General features: G+C 44.8%; 1 protein-coding gene across 5 annotated transcripts in view; it reads right to left on the bottom strand.

Annotated features, from left to right (window-relative positions):
- The window catches only part of LOC119160918 (AN1-type zinc finger protein 4), an 84,689-nt gene that overhangs the window by 24,637 nt on the left and 33,077 nt on the right, over nucleotides 1-26,975 (bottom strand). For 4 of the 5 annotated variants that reach the window (XM_075880445.1, XM_075880444.1, XM_075880447.1 and 1 more), the window contains 5 exons: nucleotides 24,885-25,065; nucleotides 18,840-18,911; nucleotides 17,500-17,605; nucleotides 11,847-11,985; nucleotides 3,300-3,407 (listed from right to left, as the gene is read on the bottom strand). In XM_075880445.1, coding sequence (XP_075736560.1) covers nucleotides 3,300-3,407; nucleotides 11,847-11,985; nucleotides 17,500-17,605; nucleotides 18,840-18,911; nucleotides 24,885-25,065 — 606 coding nt within the window. The remainder of the gene's footprint in view (nucleotides 1-3,299; nucleotides 3,408-11,846; nucleotides 11,986-17,499; nucleotides 17,606-18,839; nucleotides 18,912-24,884; nucleotides 25,066-26,975) is intronic. The other variant, XM_037413190.2, reaches the window with a different exon arrangement.

Genomic DNA, 26,975 nt, shown 5'->3' with positions numbered 1-26,975 from the left:
GTGTTATCGCCTCGAAATTTTCATGGAAGCACTGTGAGGCCATTTTTAGTGTCTGCCGATTTTCATCAACATCTAACAAAAAACAAGCAAGTTCGTTTTAAAAGGCACATCCCCCCTTAAACAAAAATGAAACTGAAGGCAGAGCTCACTTGAAGGTTCATTTAGAAGCAAAAAACTACATTTTGCTCCATTGCATGTTAATGAAAGATTGCAATATGGAACATTCAAGGGACATCAATACAACTTGGCTCTGTTATTGCCCAGCCGTGGCCTACAGCATCAGCTCTGCCAACGTGACAGCTAATCGCGGAGGCCACTGTCTACTGAAACCACAACGTAGTGCACTATGGCAGAGCGCCTGGCAAGTCGACTTCCAAAGATTAGCTGTCACCATGGTCTGCAATTGTTTCCACCATACCAGTGCCCACGTGCCCGGTGCGCACTGATGAAAGCACCATACGTGGCAAACTTATTCATGACTCTAAAAAAAGTAAGCAGACGGCACTGCATTTACAAACGTCGTATGTGTTTTTGCATTTCTCACCTTGCTTCAGTGAAATAAGCACCGTTCGTCTTTATGTGTTGTGCCCGAAACTTCAAGAAAAGTCTATTAACAATTGCTTGGGGTGAGGTACTCAAACACGAAAAATCACCTGCAACACGGTTTTCCTCGTTTATCACAAGGCCTCATGAGCAAGAGTGGTGGAAGCACTAAATTGCCGCTGTTCACTGGGAAAGGCAAGCAGCTTCGTCAATGTGCGAGCTAATGAGCCACTTATTGTTCTCGTGTTTTTGTCCTGCCATACTGATCATTGAATGAACTCCACCATGTTGACACTGGTAAGCAAAGAAAGTTATCGCAGCTTGTGCATGTCCTCGTTCTGTTCGACCGCGGTGCGAGGACACTTCGCTCATTCTGTGTTTATTCTTTACAAAAACAGCATTTCAGGAATACGGTCAAGTTCAGGAAAAAAAGGAAGTGACCGATGTCGCATTTGTAAAGAAGACAAGTGTATTTTCACCATCGACACCTCATAGCTGGGCCTTGTACCACTGGTCTGCGCGACACACCTTTCATATTCACCGGCTTGACTATTCACTCCATGCAGACAGCAGCGCCGGCAATTCATTCCCATAGCAGTCGGCCATCACGCCCCCTCGATAACCTGCATACCTGTTTACTGAATGACTACTCACTGACTGACCCTCTGTTGCCACACGGTTGGGTTTGGGAAGCTTCTACATGATTTGTTTGTACGCATGCTTCAAAAGCTAGGGAAAGGGCTAGATACTTCTCACAGATTTTTGTGCGGAATCAGATGGTGTCCCTTCGATTTCTCGAATTCTTCCAATCTTGCACGGGCGTTAGGCCGTCTTGGTCGCGTGTTCTGCAGAGAGAGTAAAGGGCGTGCTTCGGTGCCTTTACCGTATTTACTCGATTCCACCGCGCCCTCGATTGTAACGCACACCCGGTTCCGACGACGAAATAAAAAAAAAAAAGAGTAGGACATTGATTGCAACGCGCACCCATTTTTCTCGTTGGCCCGCACGATCACACCCCACTCGAAAAAACGACTCCTTTCTGGACAGACTTCCATTTAATTAAGAGGTATGGGGGAAGCTTGTGCCCATCTGACGTGTAACAGAGCATTGCCGTAACTGTAGTTTTACCGTGGACCGATGTCAGCACGCGAACTTGCTTCGCCCCCGTTTTCTCGACAGTTGTGGTACTAGGCATGTCGAAGTAAAGAGGCGTCTGATCGGCATTCCCGATTTGCCCAAGCAGGTAGCCGTTGTCGTGCCGCAAGTTTAGGACAAACCTCTGAAAACTGTGAAGCTTTTCATCGTACTCTTCCGGAAACTTTTCGCATATGCCCGTTCCCCTTCGAAGGGAAAAGCCTTCATCTTCATAAAGTTAGTTAGCCAGCACCTGCTCGCTTTAAGCTGGCTCCGCATTAGCCCTTTTTTTTAAGGCTAACTGCATAGCCCGCACTTGGAGCAGTTCTGTCGTCACAGACCGCTGTGCCGCTCGCTGCTCAAGCACATACTCGCCGAGCAGCTCTTCGATTTGCGGAAACCGACCCTGCTGTGGTCCACTGAAGCCTTTGCGTGAAGCTTTGCTGTCGACAATCTTCTGCTTTTGTTTCCGCTAGTCCCGCACGCACGTTTCGGGAACTACGAACGACCGCGATGCGGCCCGATTTCCGTCCGTTTCTGCACACGCGATGACTTTTCTTTTAAAAGCGGCATCGTTGTGCACTCGAGTGTTTGGAGTCGGCCCTTCCATGCCGTCGATACTAATGCACAAGATGACGAACTCCTCAGCACACGTACGAAGTGCCGCATATGGGAAACACATAGGCAGAAATGGCAGACGTGTCATGCCGACACACGTAGGGGGCGGCCATTTTGGAAATGCTGATGGCAATAGAATGACCGTATTCATTTTCTTTTTCGTACTCTATTCTAAAGCGCATGCGATTTATGAACTTGCTTAACCGGAAAAAAGGTGCGTGTCAGATTCAAGTAATTACGGTATATGCTTTTTTCGATGGGTGCACTCTGTCGCCACCCTTGATTCGTCTGCAATGGGTTTTCGTGCAGTCATTCGAAACCGCTGACGCATGCTTGGTTAAGCGCTCACTTGTGACAAATACGGGGCACCAGTGCACTTTCAAAGAGCCCCGCATTTTCCCTGTAGCTGCCAGGTTAGAATTAGTTGTCCGGCACCCTTACAACGGGGAAATCGCAGCCGCAAACTTTATCCATCCCTTCACAGCAAAGCATTCTCGTCTGCTTGGCTTCCCAATACATACCGTCACCAGCACCAGCTAAGTGGCTACTGGTGGTATACAGGCAGCGAACTAGAGATATTCTGCATCTCCTCGGTAGTGGCGGCATTTTAGGGCACTTTTTTTGCGATTTCCGCAATAATGTGTGCCACCTCGGCAGGCACAAAACATTTTTTTGAAGCATTTTTACATAGTTTTCACTGACTATATTTTGAATATATTTTGGAATCGGAGAGAAAAAGAGGTATAGAAACTGCAAATATATTTTATATATAAATAAAAATTGATTTTTTTATACTTCGTCATTCTTTCACAGTGTTTGTAGCTTGCAATTAACTTCAGTTGTAACATACCGATTCAGTGTTTACATTAAAGTCTCTGGTAACAGTATCTGAATTTCATATAATCCCCATAGAACAGACCAAAATCATCTTTCTATAAAGGTTTACTGCCTTGTAATGAGGTTATACTGCACTTGTATAAGTTAATGCCTTGTGGTGAGCATACCTCATAGCGTGTAGGCTCTGCAGCGCAGGCGGCGCCCCCTTCTTCAGGCAGTGAGGCACAAGGGGATGATGATGAATCCGCTGGTCCAAGAGTCGCCAGCAACAGATACTTAATAAGAAGTGACAAAAAAAAATCAATTTTGTTGTTACATAGGCATGATTTATTCATATTAACATAAAACAAAATCCTTTAAAAAACACCAATACTACTTTTCATAAATAAAAATTATGCATTGTATTCAACTTACCTCACAGACAGTCAAATAAGCATACCCGAGTACTTTTCCGGTAACAAAATGTTTTGCTTCTAACAAAAATCTGGGGAATAGTTACTTTAATCTGGTCTTAATTGTTTCACTGTGCACACTTTCGAGGAGTCGCTCCATTATTGTCAGTCTGAACTCGTTAAAGGGACCCTGAAATGAATTTTTGAAGTTCTGTCAGCGCTTAGGCTAGAGCCTCACTAAACCATTCACACTACAAATTTAGTGACACGCCTTATACCAAGGCCGCTACAGACAATTATATCATACCCTCCTTCTCACCTCTACCTAGCCTCCTTATCTCATGAGGCACGCTGGCATCGCTGGCGATCACAGAGATCTCATGAGAGTGCTCGACAATTTGAGCTTTTACCAGTCTAGACCTCAGAGATGGCACGCGGACAGGTTGCGCGCAGTCTCGGAGGCCATCACGTAGTGCACCCAGCAGCACGCACGCCGTCTGGCAACAAGGACGAAGACTGCGGAGTGGTTAATATCTGCTACAACAGGTGCCGCCACCCTAGCAGCTGATCTTACTTTTGCGTATTCTACCATCTATGACAGCCAATCAGATCAGCAGCCACCGTGAAGTGGCCAGAGCATGTTGCTCTGTGAATGGGCGGTTGTAATCGCGTTTGGCAGAGTCGCAATGATCTGCACTGATCTGCAGCGATTCACAGCTTTAAAGCATAGTAATGAATTCCACAGTTCATGCAGGAGATCAAATCAATTTCTAAATAACCTATGAGACTTGGTCTACCAGCCCAATGTGTTTGTAAAAAATCACCAAAATCATTTCAGGGTCTCTAAGTAAATCCTTGTGTGACGAACTGAAATCCAATGAACCAGATCCAGCACATGAGAAAATAGTCCACATCGAAAGAATCGCCGCTCGAGTCCTTAGCGCCACAGCAGCTTGTGCGCACCTCTATAACGTAAGCGAACTGCGCGAGTGAGTGCACAAAAAAAAACGGTTGTGTGCCCGTTCAGAAAGCAAATCACCAATGAAACGGAGTCAGTTTTTCAGTGCCCCCAACACAGAAAATGCAACCACAACATCGTCATATGTCTAACTTAGACCTGCATGGAAAGAGATGTATCATGCCCTGAAAAGCAATAAACAAGAGTCACAAGCGGTCACATTTTGAGACATTAGAAACCAAACAGCCATCAACTTCGCAGGCGCGAGAAACAATAACCACTTGAAGAAGAAAACCGAAACCAGCCGCACCGCCTACACACGTTCGGATGAGCAAGCAAAATCAGCCAAGCTGCTCTGAAAAGGAATGGAAAAAAAAAAACAGACAACGGCTCATGAAAGAAACTACACACATACCCAAGCGCGGCATAGCAAGTCACATTGATATCAAGACATATCAAGCAAGGGAACTGATGGAAAAAGACACGAGTCTTAAACCAGCCACACCGCAAACGTGCTCAGACGCGCGAGCGATAGCCAGCACACTACTTTGGGAAGCAAAAAGAAAATACAACAGAGAGACATCATCACATGAAAAAAATTCTACATATTCTCAAAGTATGGCAGCACATGCTGAGAAAGAGAAATGATCAAAAAAAGCACGCATTTAAACACATAGTCAAAGCGTACATGTAAAGTGAAAACCGACAAAGGTTAAGCAGTGCTGTGCTGACTGCGAGCGCAAGATGATGTACGTACAGTCTTTGCTCGTTATAATGGACCCACGTACAACAGACTTTCGGATACTACGGACCATTATTCAGCCTAACTCTGGTCTGTGTATAAAATTAATAGATTGAAGTTCTCCTTTAACGAACTGAAGTTCTCTTTATTCGCAAGAATATAGGCTACAGTGGACAAAAGTAGAGGCATTGCTCTTCGAAATTGGGTACATAAAGTGTACTTTTGCCGCATTAATGTAGGCTGACAGTAGACTTAGCCCCCAGCTCTCTGTGCGCTAATGGTGCAGTGATTGTAAATCGCGGCTGGCAACGTTGGTGGCCTCCAACTAAGTCGAGCCTTTAGCCAAACCAGTCTGAGAGCGCACTGATTACACCAATGGTTGAAGCATTGCAGTTGAATGTAATGAGGTGCAAAGTGATTGCATCATTGCTCAAGAGTGCTCACCAATCTCTTACCCCAACTTTATTTTCCAGCTTAACAAGAATAAGTTTTTTTTTTTGTTTTGGTTTCGCGTTAGACATCCGTCACTCATGCAGTAACCTTGTTAGGCATCGTGACCACGCGACCAAAGTTTTCAAAGTAAGACCAATAAATAGTGCCTTGGTGCTGCTCAGTTCAGAACTCTCAGACCAACTTTGGACTGTCCAGTGTGCCACTGAAGCAGCGTGGGAGCAACAGCTTCCTTTGGCCGATAGGCCGCCCAATTAAAGCAAAAATATGCCTTCCCGTCCACAAAAATAAAAAAAAATTAAGAGAAATGGCTGCAAAAGCCTGCTAGAAACTCTTTACTATCGGGCTGAGCTTTGCTGCAGTGCAGGGGCTGCGTAGCGTCCCTCCACCTACTGTAATGGCACTTGCTCATTTTGAACTTGTGCTGCAATTTTGTAAATAACCTCTGCTGGTGATTGAAGTCTTCTATAACCATGCTGTTGAACACATTTAGCATGTATCAGCGGTACTAGCCTGCCCTATCCTGCCGAGTGAAATCGAAATGATCACACGCATCCATGACGACGTGCATCCCCCCCTCTTGCATAGAGTTTGAACATTACGGACTTCGGATAATACGGACCCATTTTGCTGGACTATGACAGTCTGTTTTAACGAGAGTAGCAGTATAACCTTGTTACAACGAATCTGCTTACAACATTCTATTACAACATACTAATTTGCGGCGTTAAGCCGACCTCCCTATTTGTTCCGAGCATCATTTACAACGGATTCTGGTACAATGACCATTCGGATATAACGTATAAACGCGTGTAAGGGCCGCACTTTTTTTTCAGGAAGTGAGGGCTAATTTTCAGGTTGCGGCCCATACACGGAACTTTTTTTGTGGTGAACTAAAAACAACGTACCAGTTAGTGAACGAAGAGCGTTTATTGCAGTATGCCGCGTGTGCGCTTAATCGTCGTCACTCGACGAGCCCTCTAACTTGGAGTCCGAGATGGTGTGTTGCGGAGAACCATCATTCCACAAACAGTCATCTTCGGTGCCATCCAGGCTGTTGGATATCCCAGTGACCTTAAAACTTCGGGACATAATGTCCGTCGACACCGAGCTCCACGCCGACAATATCCAACCGAGAACAGTAGCAAGCGGTGCCCTCTTCAGCCGCCCGGTCGGCGTGTGCTCATGGTTGCCGGTTGCCATCCATTCCGTGTAGAGTCTTCGGAATTCAACTCTGAATGGTCGATTCACGCTCACATCCAATGGTTGCAACATTCCTGTGAGGCCGCCTGGAATCACGGCCATGTCTGTGCCGACACGGCGCAGCTGCTCCTTCACCTTATCGGTAAGGTGGCCGCGGAAACTATCCAATACTAAAAGTGAATGTTTGGCCAACAAAGCTCCCGGTCTGTTCTGCCAAACACTTTTCACCCAGTCTAGCACCAAATCATCGTTCATCCATCCCTTCTCTTGGGCTCTAACTATGATGCCCTTGGGGAAAACTTCGTTGGGAATTCTTTTCCTTTTCAAAACAACGTACGGGGGTAGCTTCCGCCCGTCCGCGGTCACACAAAGCATCACGGTGCAGCGTTGGCGCTCAGCGCCGGTGGTCCGCACGGCAACACTCTTCTTTCCTTTTACTTCAACAGTGTAGTTCTCGGGAGAGTCAAACCACACAGGAGTTTGATCAGCGTTCGCTATTTGCGACAACAAATAACTGTGCTGATGGCGCAGGCCGATGACATGCTTGTGAAAACTAAGCACCTTGTCGGTATAGTCTTCTGGCAGCCGCTGGCACAGCGTGGTCCTTCGCCGAAAAGAGAGTCCCTTTCTTTTCATAAACCTTCGCACCCAGCCAGCACTAGCCTTGAAATCCCCGGCCGGTATATTTTTCGCACGTGCCAAGGTTAGTGCCTTCATGCGCAGCATGTCTGTAGTGAGCGCAAAATTATCGTTCCGCACCTCAGTCACATAGCGGAGCAACTCCTCTTCCAAATCGGAATACTTGCACTGTTTTCCTCGGAAAGCGCGCTTTTTGATATTGGTGTTCTGCAAGGCTTTCTTCTGGGCGCACCAACGTCGAACACACTTCTCGTCAACGTCGAATTTTCTGCCGGCGGCCCGTTTCCCGTGCTCGAGGGCAAACTCGATCACCTTCAACTTAAAGCCAGCTGTATAGCTATTCAGCTGCTTGCCCATCGTGCGAAAACGTAAACGTCCCGCAGAAAACTAGCTGGAGTTCCCAGAGTCATTCAACGGTGCGCAAAACTCGAGCACATGGCAGGCTAAACAGCACAATGACCGAACAACGCACAAATACCAAAGCTGGTGATGCTAATGCCGATATGGATAGCGCGTTTGTATAGAAGTGTCAGAAGTTAAAGATAAAATTCTGCTTTAACCTTTAGTTGGCGGGTGTATGAACACTACTGAAAAAACTAAAAAATTTTAGCCAACTTCATGAACATATTAGCATGAAGAAAACCAACAAATTATTCTAATGATGTACTATATGGTGATGATGAGAATTGCGTTCCCTAACGCCATCTACTGACAACGCCTAATAGCTCACACACGCGCGCACATTTTGAATACGCATGGGTCAAGGAAAGTGCGGATGCGGCCCTTACACACAACTTTTTTTTGAATATGTGCTTCTTAAAAACGGGATGCGGCCCTTACACGGGTGCGGCCCTTACACGCGTGTATACGGTAATTGACTAAAATGTGAGGCCAGCAAGGTGGTCAGAACACCTTTACAGCAGATTTTTCCACCGTAGAGGTCTAAACTTCTGACCTCAAACATTGCTTGGCATACTTTCAGGACTGGAATAGGGCCGCGGATATCAACATATACCGATTTAGAAACGACGGCCGCATATCTCTGGTTTGTTAATGATGAGTTATGCCTAGCTACAGCGGTGTAAAATCGGCATGCCGCGAGCTTGATTTGGCTTGCTGGGGCGCTGACGAGCAAAATTGCTAGCCACTGCCACCACTGTTCGAAGCAGTCTGTGGGCGGCGAGCATGGCTGGGGTCCATGACCGATGCACCAAGACTCGCGGTTCTAGAGAGCCAGCGGCCGATGTGATTTGTTACTTGTGACAAAAAACATTACGGCTTTTTCGCTTTCGCATATCCACTAGCGCGATGGTCTTTCCCGCCAAGTTTGGGTCGGAATTAGGCCTAGCGGTGACTTCGAGCAGAAAGGGCGGCTTCAATGTGCATGGCTGCGGTGCCCTATGTTTTTTAGGTACCATCAAATACGGTTATATCGAACCCACATATATCAAATTTTCGGGTATATCAAACTCGCAAGTTATCCCTTTGAAATTCCTTTGTAGAAGTATAGAAATTGGCACGTTTACATCTAACAGTATTTTTACCCGCCTTCGAATATATCGAACGCCGCAAGAGCTGGAAGGTGCGCTTCGGCACTTCCAGCAGTGTCGGCGGGCGATTTCGTGGAAGCGGACTGCTATGTCCAAGCCGACAGCTCATGTGATAAGGAGGATTGTCCAGACGAGGCACTGGCTATGCGCGCGTACTCCCCCGCTGAAGTGGCCGCAGCATTCGCTGTTGTATCGGCCACATGAAGGGAACCGGGCTGTCACACCTGGACAGCCTTGATAAAATCAGGAATAGAGTCTTCAACATTTCATAAAAAAGAAGCAGGCCAAGATTAGCGATTAGCGAATTTTCGCCGTGCAAATAAATCATTTTGTTGCGTCGAATGTGCGGAATTAGTTGTCATTCTTGAATGCGCCTATTGTAGGTGATCGGCTACAGGTAAGCTCTCGGGGCCTGTATTTTTTATATCGAATTTTTCATACACCGAACTAATTCGTGATCCCCTTCGAGTTAAATATATTCGTGTTCGACTGTACAACATGCTCGATCGTGAATACAAAGATCTGTCACGCGGTGGTCTTCGTCGCAAGGTCCGAAGCACTGAGAAGCAGAGCCTTCTAGCCAACGAGTCAACGCTATGACAATCTGTTCGAGTCATGCGCGTGCGATGTTCGCGACGAGCACGGTGCACATTTGTAATCTGAAGACTGAACTTTCACTTGCAGCTGCCTTGATAACCCATGAACACAGAACTAGCGCGAAAATGTCATCAAGTAGTGCAATTCTGCACATTTACGACCTCGCGACGCACACGAAGCAGACGACGTTATCCCGGAGGCATATCCAGAATGAGCATTAGACTAGCGAGGTGTACTGGAGCAATGCGGCAGAACAAGTTAATCGAAATCCTCCAAATGAATTTCAAACATCTACTTTTTGAACACGGAATGCTCTTTAAAAAATAAATACTTTTACAATGAGCTGAAAATGATGGTGGGCAGTTGTGCCGTTGCGAAGCCGTAAATTTTTAAAAAACGTCGTCTTTATTTATTTTTATAAATTTTATTCCCACCTAGTTCTTCGGCATCTTCAACTCCTCCAGACCACAGACAGACAACTGCAATTCTGGGGCTTTCAACACAAAACCCATATGACTACAGGTAAGCTCTCGGGGCCTCTACTTTTTATATCGAATTTTTCAAATACTGAACTAATTCGTGATCCCCTTCGAGTTCGATATATTAGTGTCCGACTGTACGACATGCTCTTTAAAAAATAAATCAAATAAATCAATTAAATATGGTCCGGAAAATTAAACACCCCAAAAAATGGTCAAGCTGTGAAAATCAAGTTTAGCATTTAGATTAGAAAAGCCTAAAAAAACCCTAAGAAGCCATGCTTCATGCTGCTCTTCAGGACAAGCTAATTTGGCCTTATTTGGGCTACGATAACATCGTTGGTAAGCGCGCTGCATATCGCTGCCACCGACCATTGCAGGCGGAATGTTGGTGGCTCTATGGAACTAGGCACTCAAGCCTTGATGCCGGTCGCAAAAAGATGCATGCAACATTTTGCCTGTTTGGCGGGATTTAACAACACGGTCTAGGCTTCTTTCGCCTGCACTGACATTACACAGTATGCGAGCCCCCAGCACTTCGCGACCATCAAAATGCTACCGTTGCGGCTGCAATCGAACCCGCGTGTTCCAGATCAGTAGCCGAGCACCGTGACCACGAAGTGCTACTGAGCAATCCCGAACACCAGCGAGCTTGTGACGCGCACGACGGCTGAAACACGCTTGGAACACCACTAACAATCATTGATTGATATGTGGGGTTTAACGTCCCAAAACCACCATATCATTATGAGAGACGCCGTAGTGGAGGGCTCCGGAAATTTCGACCACCTGGGGTTCTTTAACGTGCACCCAAATCTGAGCACACAGGCCTACAACATTTCCGCCTCCATCGGAAATGCAGCCGCCGCTGCCGGGATTCGAACCCGCGACCTGCGGGTCAGTAGCCGAGTACCTTAGCCACTAGACCACCGCGGCGGGGCGGAACACTGCTAACAAAACCAAGTGCGCAATGACGACTAGAAAAACAGATGTCCAGAAAATAAAAACCCACCAGAGTATTATTGATGAAAAGGCTGGCTGAAAAAGAAATGTTTTTCTGTTTTGGTAGCCAAGAAAGATCACACATGGCCTCCAAAACTGGAAGACTGTGCGCGTTTCCAATCTTGAAGGCCACACAACTAGCCACTGCAAGCCAAATTTGACCAAGCCAACAATAATTCAACACTGCGGTTTTGAAAATCGAGTGGCATAGCTCAAAACAAATGATTTAGTCTATAAAATAGAACTTTGGAACTTGAATTTGTCCGAATAATCAGTCCCGCAAATGCATTAGTGTAATGAGAACCTTGGCAGTACGTTTGTTAAGTTTGAAATATCCTGTAAGTCCGAATTTTCGTTGTCTGAAAAATTTATTAGCATCGGCGACTATGACGCTAGCCATAAAAAGGGACAATAGATAAATTTGGGCTACCTGTAGTTCTTTAACATGCACCAAGATCCATGAAAATGGGCATCCTTGATCGAAATGCAAACGCTATGGCCAAGAATCGAACCTGTCTCCTCAAGCGCTGCGTGACCAGTTTAGACACTTGGGTAGCTCCCATGATAGTTTTTGAGACAACTTTAGGCCTTAATTTTTAAGACACATATTCATTCAAAGCACCCTTTGTCCTATATTTTATTGTCAGCTCATCTAAACTGACACAGGCACCGAAGTGTGAAAAGGCTGGCATGTGCACTCACTTTGCGGCAGCGTGCCTGAAAGCCAGCACTGGCCCGACCATGCAGAGCTCCAGTGTTTCGTTCAGTGCGTTTGGGCACTGCTCCAGTTGAATTGGCTCTGGCAACAGGCGGTGGCAGATTATGAGATGCATGGCTGCCGCTGTGTGCAGAACAGACGTCTTTCAAAAACCAATACTCACACAATGGACAACAATACAAAATCAATAGTAGGCTGCAAGTTGACCCAACAAGGACAAGCTACAACTAGTGAAATCGATTACTAATGCTTCAGTCATTATCATAACAGAATGCCATGTTTAGATTTGACTTCCCATTACAGCAAGCCTTCACAAGAGAACAAGATGCTTTAAAGATGTCGTGAAACAAAGCTCTCGCCAGTGCTGTTCATGTTGCTAATGTTGTCCGTGCTTTGTTTCTAAAAAAAACCTACACCTACCATAAAGTATCATTAAAAATGTAATGTTACAAGCGAAGTACTATGTTAGCAGCATGAACATCAGTTTATATGTATTAATGGTCTCTGGGCAGGACCTACATAAACCTTGTCTCTTAAGACGTAAAAAAATCCATGCATCTCCACGAAGTGAATCCTGATGAGTGGACGAAGCCCTGGGTGCCGTATCAGCGAGTAAATATATGCTGGCAGATCATTTATATCTATATATATATTTCTTGATGTGACCAAGAAGGGGGTTGAGGCTGTCACCTAGGCTGAAGTGAAGGAGAACTCTCGCGAGGCTTCTTGGCCACAGAAATCACACATATTTACATGTTTACAAGAGTTAAACTCGGCGCGGAGATGCACCTTTACATGAGACACGAGAGAGCCAGCGAAGGCCAGAGGGAGCTCTTAGCTCACACACGCGCTATTTAGACCTCCGGTTCGTGCATGTGCTTCTCGTCGAGCGTATTTCGCAGGACGTGGACTGCATGTAGCAGCAACGCCAATGCGCGTTCATTTCGAGCGAAGGTGAGCGAGCTTTCCTGTTGCGGCACGTGGGAGTGGAGTGAGCGCCGCAGAGCCATCTAGTGAGTGCTCGAGTACTAGTGGCTGGCTACGATGCGACAACAGACAAGCCTCGACCTTAAGAGGCTTCGCCCCTAAAAGCAAACATACAATTCTGGTGTACATTCTAGTTTTCTTGCTGCTCCAGAATATAGATACAATAAAAAAATCGTCCATTCAAAGTCACTGACACTGTGAAAAATCTTCGAACTAAGTGGGCTTTTGAATTAATGAAACATACAAAAATGAACCAGGATGCAAAGAACTTTAGATAACTGAAAGTAATCAGAAGTGGTCGTATGCTGTGCCTGTTAGTTTGCAGGCTCCAATAGTACCGGGTCCCAATATCGCCGCAAAGCCAGAGAACGGCAAGACTGCTTCATTTTTTATATTCCAAAAAAAAATGTGTAACACTCGATGCGCTGACATTGCGAGAAGCCTGGGACATGCTGCTTGTGTGTCACCACTGTGTTGCAGAGGAGCATGCTTTATTTTCTGCAGACGCACATTTCAACTCGTCACGACACTTTTTTTAGCAGGCACAAGCAAGGCTGAGGCGCTTCACACGTCACTCATTAATATCACTACTCGAATTGCCTTATGACTCCTATGCACCTTCGTTTAAATGTATTTGTGGTGAAATCATCGTCAGGAATAGGCACATGGTACCTTAAGTTTTCTAACTGGCGTGGTGTTGACCGCCACTTCAAATCATCCGCTCCAACTTACATTAAAAAATATAGGTATGCAGAAATCCTTCGAATTGAGCAGCATTGCGAAATAACAGAGTTCAAATTAATCAAGTTTTACTGCACATATATGTATCATGACTGTAATGAAAACTACAGAGACCTATTACTAAATGCGATATGATTATCCAGCACAACAGCAATGTCAAACATTTCAATAGAGCTGCCACGTTGAAGCAATGCCTCAAGCAATGCTATTCTTTTTTAGACACTTTGTATTTCATAGGTGGTCAGCATTAATTAGAACTGTATGACAAGAAAGCCAAGGAAATATCCTTGGCTTTCTTGTGTGTTCTAATTAATGTTCAGTCTAGCAAATGAAAACAAGCCCTTAAAATCGCCTTTATGAGTGGTCCACACAACCCTCCACTCACATCATTGACAGCATCAGGCAACCATGATTGGTGAATGCATAGTGGATGAATAGTGGTCAAGAGTGACTTAAACCAGAATAAACTGCTACAATGTGCAGCCTGCAACATAGTATTGAGTTAAGGAGCCAGATACACACATGCAGGCGCCACTGCATGTGTGCCGTCCGACTATGCACAGATGCTCTAATGTAGTCAGACTATGCACAGATGCACTAATGTAGTTAACTCTGCGCAATAGTCAGCTTTCATGCGACCACAAGAACGCTGACTCTAGATCATCTTAGACAATCACTTTCCCGTAGAGCTCAGCCTTTTGGAGGCACGGCTGGAGGCGTTAAGATGAGCAAAAAGGAGAATATTGAACTTGCATTGCACATGCTACACTTACAAATATTAATATGACGGCAAAAAGTGCCCTCTTAAGCTGGTAGAACAAGAGAAAGGAAGAACAAAAAAGCTCACGTTATATTCTCACAAACGCCACATTAAGAATTCATCAAAAAGTTTACAAATGAATGACCATACCCTAAGCAAAAACAGTGAAGTTTACAGGCCACGGAATGTTTGGCTAGACGTATTTGGGGGTCTTTTAGCCCTACCGCTCCTATGCTTGTAGTGCCAGATATAATAGGGATGGGCTGCAGATTCTGTCAGCCACGCAAACTTCAATGCCTCAGAAATTCGACGGCAGATCCACTACTCAGCTCCTCTCCCGTCACCAGTTTCCTTTACCAAAACAAAAATTTATCGAAAGGAAAAAGAGCGGAAGGCAGTGAAGTGCGGAAAGGCCAGGAAGTAGTCTATTAAAACGGATTTTTTCTTCGCACCTAGGGCCGGCACCCCGCAGTCGTCATTGAAGCTCCCTGGCACAAAGCCAGCAAAGCCAGAAAATACGAATGCATGCGAAACGGCAGCAGTTCACTTTTTTTTTTTTCATCTCTGCCCTCTCCTCTCAAAGTGGGAAACACACATTCCCCATACGTTCCCACCATCCAACGCAGCAGACGCTCTCCACACAAGCGGCAACAAAGAGCGCAGTGCAAAAAAAAAAGGAGTTCATAGTCGTTAGCATCCTTTTTCGAAGGAGCTTCTCTCATCATTTCTATTCGTACATCACAAAACAACTGCTATGTAGTTGTTTTTCTTTTTCAAGTCGGCAAACGTATTTCCAAGATGCATCAACAGCACATTGTCTATCTTCATTCTCTGCTCAAACAGCATGTGAAATGCTATCCTTCATTTATAGAACACTTTCTGAAATATCACTGCACAAATTAAACACTAACAGCACTGGTAGTCTTCGCATATGTGCCAGTCTTGCCATGTAACTTATGGCACATATAACTGAAGTTTTGTGTTCCGTGTCTACAAATTCAGATATAATACAGTAGTTCTTTCATGAATGCGCCTTTCACAACCCGTTTCATTTCTTATGAATGTTGTTAGAACAGTTTTTCAGAAATATCCCCAGCCATTATCATAAATATTTTGAGAACTGTGAAAGCAGAAAGAGACGGCATCAGACCCTCGAATACACAGATGAATTTTTCAGACTTGACAAGATATTTCATGCTTCACAAATGCACCCTCAAGGCTCCCATGAAACTAATACTACACTTTGGTGACCACTCTTCACAAGCTGGCAACACGCTCCAGGGCACCGCCTTTTTCTTTTTCAATCAGCCTTCTTGCCATCATTGCCAAGTGTGCACATGTGTGTGTGCACGCTTTCCAGATAGCCGTTTTGCACATGGTTTGGTCATGCTAGCGGTGTGTTAAGTGTGTTATTAAGAACGTTGTGCACGTAGATATCCTCTGCCGTTACAGCTGCTCAGTGGTAGTTGAGTTCAGCTGCAGACCTTAAAACGCGAGGATTGGATAACAGCTGCCACAGTCACGTTTTAACAGAAGTGCTGGATGCCCGCATACTGTGCGATGTCTGTGCAGATGAAATAACCTCAGCCCTCCATTAACCTGTTAAATCGCACAAACCAACCAAACAAGATGTGTGCTCCTTGTTGTGTGCAGCTTAATTTTTTTTTTTGCTTCGTGCTATGAGGCCATTTCCTACGCTGTCTGCAACAGTCGCTGGCAGTGATCATCAACACACTGTCAACCCTACCATAGCCCTACTACACCAAAATGTTTATATAATGAACCCTGATACAACTAATCATGGGTTATAACAAAGTAAATGAAGAGAAGTCTTACCATAGACACAGTGGTACAAAACTAGTTTACAACAAAATGTTGGTCTAATCTCACAAAGAGAAAAAGACATTACACCTTTAGGTCGAAATTGAAGGCTATAAATAACAGAGTAATGTACTAGGACACTGCAGTTCCATTTGAACTGAACAATTAGAGCCCATTTATGTTTCGACATTTGCTACAAATGACATTAGGTGTGCTGGGTAAAATGGTGTTTTTTTTTTTTTTTCACTTAAGCACGATTTAATGTGTTGCTGCACTATTATGAAAAATAAGGCCAACATGGAAAGTTGAGCACGTTTGTAAGACTTTCAGACACAGAACAAATGCAGGAAAGCAACATGTATTGTTCAGAAACACTGCTGCTAAGTTCCTCTGATCTAAGAACCTCTCTGATTGTCAAAGCAAACAGCTAGAGGCTTGCCAGCATTTTCTGAAACGCTTTAAAAATATTTGCATGTATTTTTTGCTAAGCATTAGGCAGACTTGACAGCATGTGGAATAAATCGTTGCAACAGGATGGAGCGCTCGTGCTGTGTGCCTCCTATTTGCTTCATGTGTGTGTTCCCCCTGCGCTTCCAGTTCGCTGAACAATAATGAATAAATCGTTCTATAGCCACCACCTAGCCAGTAAACATAGCGTGCTTGAGGTGGCTCAGAATTTCTGTTGAGAACAGCAAATAACCGAAGCCCACAACACAAGCGAAAGTACTCATAAAATTGCCACAGAATGCAGTAGGTCTTAACAACAGGCAATAGTGCAAACAGAGCTATGCAGCAACTCTTGTAATGCTATTGTGCTTTGTTGATGGGTCTCGCGTGGCATTCACGAGCACATTAAACACAAGCAGTTTGCTATCCAAGAGATGAGAACTCGCAACTGTACAATTAGAAGGTCAGTTGCAAATATGCCGCTGCAAATGAGAATGAATTTGCTCAACTCGAGAAGATATTTAGGAAAGAGCATGGCATCCGATGCCTAGCCTCATCAGGGCAGCTATGTCGAATTCCACTCCTTAATTTAAGGGCCTGCCTCTGCAATGGCTCCTACCACCGGGGCTCTCAAGGCGTTCTTTGGTTCGTGGCAGCTCTTTGGGATGAAGGCACCACTAATCGGCCCTTATCACTGCATAATTTTCACAAAACATATGACACTCTCTCCTGCATTTTTTCCCCTTCCATCACAGCCTGACTACTAATTCTCCTGTGTTCAATGTAGGTTTTTTGAGAACGACAGTTTGTTTGGCTAGTTGGTCTACCAATGCAGCTTTGTCACATCGCACAGGCCAAAAGTTGTAGTGGTAGTAACTCACCTTGGAATCAATGATGGATAGCGCCAGTGACGAGGAGCAGTACGGCTGCAGCCAGACGTAGTTGGTAGCCGGGGAAGAACCATGCCACTGCCCAGAGCCCTACCAGCTGCACCGTGCATGCAGAGAGCTCCCAGTGAAACACGAATCCCAGATCAGGCAAAGATAATTTTCAGCTAGACTGCTTTCACGCCATTTAGCACTAATTGCTCTGCAAACTTTCCTTTGCCTCATTTGGTCTGTCCGAGGAATCACTTTTCATGCGGCAGTGCGACAGGTAATATATTTTTTTTTAAGGGCCAGTAAACAACCCCAAGGTCCTAAAATTGTTTTAAAGAGAAATATGTGCACTTTTACTTCGTGAACATTTTTAAAGAGAAATATGTGCACTTTTACTTCGTGAACATGCTGCCGCAAGAATTTCGCGAATACGTGACATATTAAGGAAGTTACAGGGGCTAGAACATCACTTTTCAAATTTTTGTGCGGCCTTGCCAACCTGCTTCTTTAGAGGAAGAGGAAGGTGTAGCCCACTTCAGCAATGTGACAAAGGCATCAGCAATTGACATCGCCGGTGTGACAAAGGCATCAGCAATTGACATCGCCGGTGTGACAAAGGCATCAGCAATTGACATCGCCAGTGTGACAAATCAGTCACAATGCACTTTCGCTTGATGCGATGCCTGGTTGTTTACTGTTTACCCAGCGCCGACACTTCTCTGCAGCCCAGTCGGTTGATTTGCAGCTAACAACGATTTGCAGCAAAACTGCTCTCCAAAACTCTGACATGAAGTTGGCCCGATTTTTTGGCAATGCGATTTTTTGCGAGCACACTGTCGCGCCATCTGGGAGCTGCAACACAAAGCACAATGCGTTTATTAGTGGGTGTGCTGATGAACAGATGGAGGGAAAATTTGCTCACTCTAAAAAACTGGAGCAGTGACGTGTCTGGATTTCGATACATGGAGCCTATGGAAAGTTTCGCAACTCGTATGATTGAATAGCTCTGTTGTAGCTGTGGGTGAGAACAGGAACTGTCGTTGACTTTACTACTGTTTGTTTAAACCTGCTTTAGACCAATCGACGAGCTGCGTGCTGCGTCACATCACCGATCGCCAAGTTGGCGTCACGGCGCATGGAAGGTGCATTGTTCAGGTGTAGAAAAGCAGCGCGAGAACCGTTTTTCGAAATGGAGGTGCGCAAAGCGCAGCTCTGTAATATTCAGAAAACGTGATGGCTACTGTCTACTATACGAATTGCAGAGCTTGTTTCGGTGTTGTAAAAATATGTCCGAGCCTCTTGACTGGCCCTTTAAAAAAAAGATAACATGCATAGTCACCTACCTTTTTTCTTTCCGAAAACTGGCACATCTGGAAGAGTAAGGAAGGCTTGAAAACATATGTGAAAACTTTGCCCTGAGAATATAACACACATCAGTAAAAAGCTCCCACCCGCTTTTTTTTTATTCCACTGGATGCCGTATCAATGCAAGAGAGAGAAACATCTTGTCACTTGGCTATGCCCACTACTATTTACAAAATATGGCACCGCATCAACCACTGGCTACAAGCAAAATTTTAACAATAACGACACTAAACTGTCCCTATTAATAACAACATGATTCACACTGGTTACATGCAAATCAGGAGAAGAAAAAAAATACTATGGCTAGACTGCAGTAATATTACTTCAGTGCTTCTTCTGAAAAAGTAGGGAAAGAAAACTATTTCACAAGTATGCTTCAAGATGCCTAAAGGTCTAATGCACACGATCAATAAATTTATATAAGGGGCTAAAATAGATTTCTTTTGTAGCTTAAGGCCGTCTAATCAATCCTCCATGACCGATCCTAGCAAGCACGTGAATTCTGTACCCTATAATGCAAAATGGTCATGAATTTTGGAGACATTTCTGGGTTCACAAACAGTTCGCCCCCGTCCCCCAAAACTCCCTGGCTCTGTTAAAGAACGAAATAATAAAAGCATAATACAACTACTACCGCCGATAGAGGTGATAAAGATGCTTATTTTATCCTGCTCCTTCAAAAGCTAGAACATGGTCTCAACTAGAAACCACTCCTGTCAGCTACTTTAACCCCCGAATGCAGAGATGTTACTTGACTCGTACTTGACTCGTTCTTAACTCAAGTCAGTCTTGCCGGTCGCCATAAACCGTTCTCGAACTTGCGGACGACTTGAAGGCGACTTGGCTCGGTCAAAGTCAGGACAAGTTTTAAGTCAGCTGCGGGGCTAGCTTGAAAGCGACTTCATGCGTTATTCCAACATGGCCACCTCTCGAATGAACGTCACGCGGATGGTGGCCGCTTTTGAGTTTGCTTGCCTCGCCCTAAGCGTAGCATTTTTGAGGCGCACTGCCTGCCGAAGATTCTTGGACCCACTTTACATGACCGAGGAAATCCGATGGAGCTGTACGATGAGCAACAATTCCACGCTCGTTACAGATCCACGAAGAACGCCGTGCAGCAGCTGCTGGCTATGTTGCTGCTCCGTGAAAGTGCGGACAACCAAAGACAGCCTGCGCTTCCAGTGTTACAGCTACTGATGGGTCTCAGGTTTTACGGCACTGGCACATTCCAAACCTGGAATCTCGTCCGCATTCCGTAGTCGACAGTGTGCCGTGCAGTCGGAAAAGTTACACTACTATCGCAAAGCACCTGTACACGATGCTGGTGCACTTTCTGCAGCCGGCGGCAGTTTCTATAGTTATTCAGGACTTTTATGAAGTGGCTGAGTTCTCTGGCCTGACAGGTTATGTCGACTACACACACATGCATAATAATAGGCCCGGTGGTGACCCGAAGTCTTGGAAACCACAAAGGCAGTTTCTGCTTTTTTAAAACACGACATTTTCCATCTCTTTCGGTACAAAATGGACTCGGCGGTGTGTCTGTGTGTCTCGTCTATCCTTTCGTCCCGTCTAGGGCGCTGTTTCTCGCTGAGAAAGGCATCGCTTGCAGCACAATGTGACAAGAAATTCCACACACACACACACACAAAAAAAAGGTGCCCCTATCACAGGTTTCCTGATCATGTGCCTCCCCCTTCACCACCATGCAGCGAGACATTGCTGCACCTTGCGACACAAAATTCTGCTGAGGGCAAAAAATATTTTTCATATATAACCGCGACTTAGCCCGCTACAAGCATGTCCACAGGCGAACAGAAAGGCGAATACCGTGAAAATCGCGTTACTTCGTGAGCCAGGTCAGCACAAATACACGCTAGGGCGCTCGATTGAACAAAAATAACGACAAAAGAACCCAATGCGATGCTTGTTTTGCCTCCAAACAAGCTAGCATGGAGAAAAGCGCAGCATTTGGGTAGCCACTAAAACCAGCGCGCAATGAACGCTTTGCAGAAGCAACACTGCGCATCACTGCGGCGGCGAGCACCACCTGCCACTCGTTAGCCGTAAATGGCAAAAATACGCTTGTGGCACTTCGCTTTTATAGTTATTTTAGAACATATGGTCTTTTTTTGCTGTAACACGTGCCTTACGCAAACAACTTCATTATTAACCTCGTTAGCAGGCGAGCAGCGTATTTCTACTTTGAAGCTCGTTCTTGACTTGACCAAGCAAGACAGCCCGAGCATCTATGAAACACGAAGGCTGACTTGGGCGTTTTGAAGTTCGCTGCTTGCTTCACGCCGACTTGCTCAAGTCAAGTCGAAGGTGCGAGCCAAGTAACATCTCTGCCTTCGGGGGTAAGGTCATGTCTGTGAGTCAAGCAACACAATAGTAGAAGCAGTCTTGCAAGAAACACAAAACTGGTTTCAAGGCACCTTCGTGGGCTAGTCACGAGCTGGGAAGAACTTTTTACAAGCACTAAAGCCAATGCCATGAAGTGTACTTTTATTCACACATTTCTGAGTTTTCATTTCTTACAGAAGAACCAAAAGGATCGGGGCTAAAGGCAGTCAAACACACTTATATCAAACCCATATATTGAATTTTCAAGTATATCGAACTCATAAGTTATTCCCTTGAAATTCCTTTGTAATAGTATAGAAATTCGCACCGTTATATCGAACGGTATTTTTACCCGCCTTCGGATATATCGAAAGCTGCGCGAGCTGGAAGGTGCACTTTGGCACTCATAGTGCCCGGCGACCTCAGTGCGGCATCACTCCTCCACCAATACCCAAAACGCTCGAAAAAAGGCAAGGGCGAGAAGGCTCGGACTGCACAATCTCTAACTTGCGTATCGGCTTTTGTTTTTTCCTCATTTCCCTCTTTCCCATGCTTTCTCCGCATACCGGTCGGCTCGGAGAGCAGGAAAAAAAGAGCTAACGTCCTCCTCCTTTTGCCTTTTCTTTTATTTGTTGGTGCTGTTTTGCGAGTTTTGATCAGCCAACTCTGTGGTTGGCTGATCCACCTCGCACCTTTTGCTGTTGCCCTCACATGTGGCCATCGCCTTGCGAGCTTTTTGTCGCTTCCGTTGTCGCATCGCGTATGTACCACTGCACGTGCAGCATCTCTTTTACGTGCGTGGTGTGCAAAGCCACTGCGGACTCCTTGAATTGTCGGCTTCTCGTGTAGCTATGGCCAGCATCAAGAAGTGCAAGACCCTTGACTTTGCGACGAAGTTGAACGCTATTCAGCGTGTTGAGGCGGGCGAGAAATGTTCGACCGTCGGGGACGACTTCAGGATACTACGGAGCACTCGAGTACCTTGTTAAAAAACAAAGCAGATATCGAACAGCAAATATCGGGAGCCTGTCATATGCGTGCTTCTGCCCATGGGAAGTAGAAAAAGCACACTATGCCTGGTTTTTAGAAGTGTGCGCGAAGAACATTCTGGTGGATGGCCTGATGCTGATCGCGAAAGCCAAATGGTTTGCCGCTGCACTCAGTGAAACAACTTCGCCGACAACAGCGGGTGGCTTCACCGATTTAAGCAGCGCTATAACATCGTTGGCAAAACCAATTCTGGCAAAAGTGAAGCTGTCAGCAGCCAGGACACCCAGCAGTGGATGACGAAGGAGTGGCCGGAAATCTCCGCGAAGTTTTCTCCCTCAGAGATTTTCAATGCCTGGCGAGATGTGAAGACGGACACAGAGGTGAACTGCTTCCATGAGGCAGGCTTCGAGACGGCGGAACTTGCGGAAACCAGTGAAGACGACGACGACCGCATAGATGACGTGTTTTGCGAGTTGTCATCCCGTTTTCCGACAGCAGTTCCACACAAAGTGTCTGCTAACGACTTCGTGGAAGCAGACTGCAATGTTTAGGCCGTTGCGAGCCTCGCTGACAATGACATAGTAGCTGCAGTCTCGGGGACCCAGGATGCCAAGGCAAACAGCTTGTGTGACGAGGAGGATCGTCTGGACGAGGCGCTGGCTACACGCGCGTACTCCGCCACTGAAGTGACTGCAGCATTTGGCATCATTCGCCGTTGTATAGGTCACATGGAGGAAACCGGGCTGTTGCACCTGGACAGCCTTCATAAGATTGAGACTAACGTCTTCAACATTTCAAAAACAAAGTAGCCGGCCAAGATGAGCGACTTTTTTTTTTTTTCATGCAAATAAATAATTATGTTGCAGCGTGTGTGCGGAATTAGTTGTCATTCTTGACTACGCCTATTGTAAGTGATGATTTGCTATAGGTAGGCTCAAGGGGCCTCTATTTTTTTATATGGAATCGTTCATATATTGAACTAATCCCCGATCCCCTACGAGTTTGATATATCCGTGTTCGACTGTATCATGTGCCTGAATAAGGCCCTGATCAGAGTATAATCAGTGATCGGCAAAGCGACATAACTAAAAAAGAAGAGCATAAGCACAAATCTACCCTAAAACCGTACTGCTGTGGGAGATACTAAAATAAACATATTAATCCATTTTCTGGGTAACCTATGTAACAAAACAATGCAAAGAGCAACATAAAGAACAGATGCAATGTAATATCAGAAGCATTAGTAACGTGACTTGACAAAAGTACATATAATTCAGCCCACAAGCATTTTTCATTAACAACACGACAATATGAAAAACAATGAACTATATTTACACATTTATCCGTTATACATATCAACACGTTTCCTGCAAATACTACTACTCAGCACTGTTTTTCAATACGCTTCACTGATGCAACACAACACAGAATCTAGGCAACATTCCTCACCTACAGCCACATGCTCAATAATTTTCTCCACAACCATTAATCTTTAAAATTATGACTCGCAAATTCACTGATCTAAGTTTCTATCCTTTAGTTCTCATATCAGAACTGCTTCAAGTGCTCACAATAGCCATGCACACATGATTTCTGGAGCGCTTAAAAACAGATTTGCACAATGAACAAGATGTGAATTGCCGAACGAAACCAAATGTTTGTATAAGCACTTCACGATGCTTCAATCGCATCTACACATCTAACACCTCATCAAACCTGCATTTTCACCATCAAACATAGAATTACAATGACTGCAATGCCGGGCTGTAAAGTAGAGGACATTAAATAATTCTAACCAGATTGTACAAATACAATTCCTTGGTACGACATAGATACGATTCCTTGGCACATGAACGCTTTTGTTTTTCGCGACCACTGATATGCAACTATTGTGACAAGACAGAAGATTGCAAGGCTGTAGCCTTCTACAACATCTGCGTAATAGATTTCGCACAATTTTTTTTTTGCCTTTTGCGGGTTTCAAAAAAGATTCAGCATATAAGTATGCTGATCATCATTAAATAAGATTTCTGCAAATCCCAACATTAAATCATTCACACGATCAAGTCAAGCTGCCCCTGCCCCATAATTCTTCTTTCCTGGCATTAAAGGAACACTAAAGGCAAAATAATTTTCCGCATATTAGTGAAGTACATTTTCACAATTCTAAATATGTCACCATGACACTATACTTGGTAAGCAAGAAAACACGTGAAACGAGATGCAGGTGGAGACACCATCTTGAGATTCCTGCACCAGACACTGTGAAGGCATAAATTTTGAAGGAGTCTACATGATTCTACGTAGCTTCCAATTGATAAAAATAAAGTAGTACAATGCCATCTGTGGGTGTCATAGACCTAGCATGTGAAGTTTTAGAATATTTTAATCGAGCCAATGCCATGGAGATAACGAAAACACATTTAGAAATTTCCGACATCCTGCGCGGAGATTTTAACAGGAAATTTCAAAATGAAACTTCAAGCTTTTCTCTGCTAATAATGAACTTATTATAGTGAAACATGTGGCATTAAGGTTCTCAGAGTGCAGTTTGTCTATCTAAACCAAGTCAGTTTCCCTTTACTGTCCCTTTAGGCAGTACGACACTAGATAGGGGTGAGTGCCAAAAGAAAACATGGGCACAGAAAAGGAAGAAAAGACTGTGCAGCATCCGTCTGCCGACTTACTAGATGAGCGAAGCAAGTTCCGTGGCACAACTGCTGGAGCTCTTGCATTACCAGCAGTAGCGGCGTTGCGGTCCTGCTTTACTGGAGCCTGAGGCTTTGGTGCCTCAATCGGTGGCAAGAGTGCCTTCGGTGGAGGAGCAATAGCCTTGGCCCTTTCTGGTGCAGGTGTACGCTGATCCTCCTAAAAGCACCAATTACATTTATGGTACATTTATGCAAGGCCCCCCTTCACGACACACTGATAACTATCCTTTTTACAAAGTGATGTTTTAAGACACCACCACCATCTTTAATGATTTTTATGCCTCTGCACAGCTTCAAAAAATAACAGGTCTAACCAAAGTGTGGTCAAGACAAATTAGGCCCCACTAATTCCCATAAAGTTCTCTAATGACCAAAAGTAGGTCAAATTGCCTTCTTTGCAGCCAGAAACTCAATAGGAGCAAACAAATTTGATGAGCAATTTGGCAAAAAGCAACTGGGTCCCAATGGCTTTTAGTTACGCGATCTAGTTCCATCGACTTACCTGATAAACTGAACTGTTTTCTCTTTTTTGTTTGCATTTATGTGTCCACACACTGTTAAAAAGATGCAGGAAACCTAGAACAGAAACTGACAACCAGCACATTGCTTTCAGATCTTTGATTCTTCAGCTCTCCTATACAGATTCACCTCATTAAAGCACTAATATCCCGAATTATTAATAACAATAACTGAGGTTTTACACCCCATAACCACGTTAGGATTACGAGAGACGTCGTAGTAGAAAGCTCCGGAAATTTTGACTATCTGGTGGTGTTTAATGTGCACTGACATCACACAGTACACGAGCCTCTCACGTTTCACCTCCATCGAAATGGCGTGGCCGGGATCCAACCCACAACCTTCAGCTCCGCAGCCGAGCTATCGCAGATAATTGGTTATAATGTGCTTAGGTTAGTCATGCTTAATTTCGGTGACATTCTCTTTATAAAATGCGAGAATGGTCACGATATTGGCTGTAACAAAGAGATATTTGTTTTGTGTGAGGCTCAAAACTCAAAAGGTAGCAAAAGAACAAAAAACAAATAAACTTATGGTTTTGTTTATTATTACATTTTGGTTTTGCCTCGAATAAGAGAACAGAGCGTTCTGAACTTCGAGACCAGATTTGAATTGGGGAGCCTGAAAGGTCAAGGTGATAACACTTGCTGATTGTCGTCTCGTGACAAAGCAGCTCCAAGCCACACGAAGCTAAGTGGAGCTGAAAACATGCGGTGAAGAACCATGGGTTGCAGTTCCCATACACACTTAGCCCCATATTTCCCTCTAGCGTATTTATAAGAAACTCTGACGCACACGGTGCCGCCGTGTATCCAAGCTAATCTGCGCAGGCGCACAGGCACTGCTTAATATTTTGTGATGCGCTGGTGTGCAGAGCTTACTTTGCTGTGAAGTACACCTATCGGCATGCCAGTAGCTATGAAGCACGCTGTAAAGACGTTGAAAAAAAGCAAGCATTGCAGTAGTGCACCATGTTGTGCAAGTTTCCTTTAAAAAAATGATAACTCAGAGAAGTGGCTCATGGGTCGCATGCGGCCCGCAGATTCACCAGGAATAGAATGTTCATAGAATTGCAAAGTGACACATTATTTACTCGTTTATTGCTATTTATTAATGCCATCTTCCAACACACAACCAATCTGGCACAACCGAAACTGAACTGGCCTGGCCGAATTTTCGTGGACACAAGATTCACACATGTTTATATGCCGCATAAGACCAACTCACACTAAAGAAGCACCGGTGGTCAAAATTATCCACAGCAATGTTCTACATCTTTCATATATACACAGTCGCTTCACGGTCCTAAATTTAGTTTTAAGTAAGCGATACCTAGCAATTTCCAAATATGCATGCAAATAAGAGGGATTGATAAGGGGAAATAAAAATAAATAAATAAAATAAAATTGTGGCACTGGAAGTTGGAACTACTCGCATCTTAAGCAGAAAACTTCACAAAAGGCAGGCTTTCCTGCAATGCCGCTGCAATGCGCCTAATTGCTAATGGCATGCTTTTAGATAGGCGTGCCTCACAGCAAAGCAAGCAAG

Source organism: Rhipicephalus microplus, chromosome X, assembly GCF_043290135.1.
Source record: "Rhipicephalus microplus isolate Deutch F79 chromosome X, USDA_Rmic, whole genome shotgun sequence".
In the NCBI taxonomy this organism is placed as follows: domain Eukaryota; kingdom Metazoa; phylum Arthropoda; class Arachnida; order Ixodida; family Ixodidae; genus Rhipicephalus; species Rhipicephalus microplus.
This window is presented reverse-complemented; position numbering and strand designations above follow the sequence as displayed.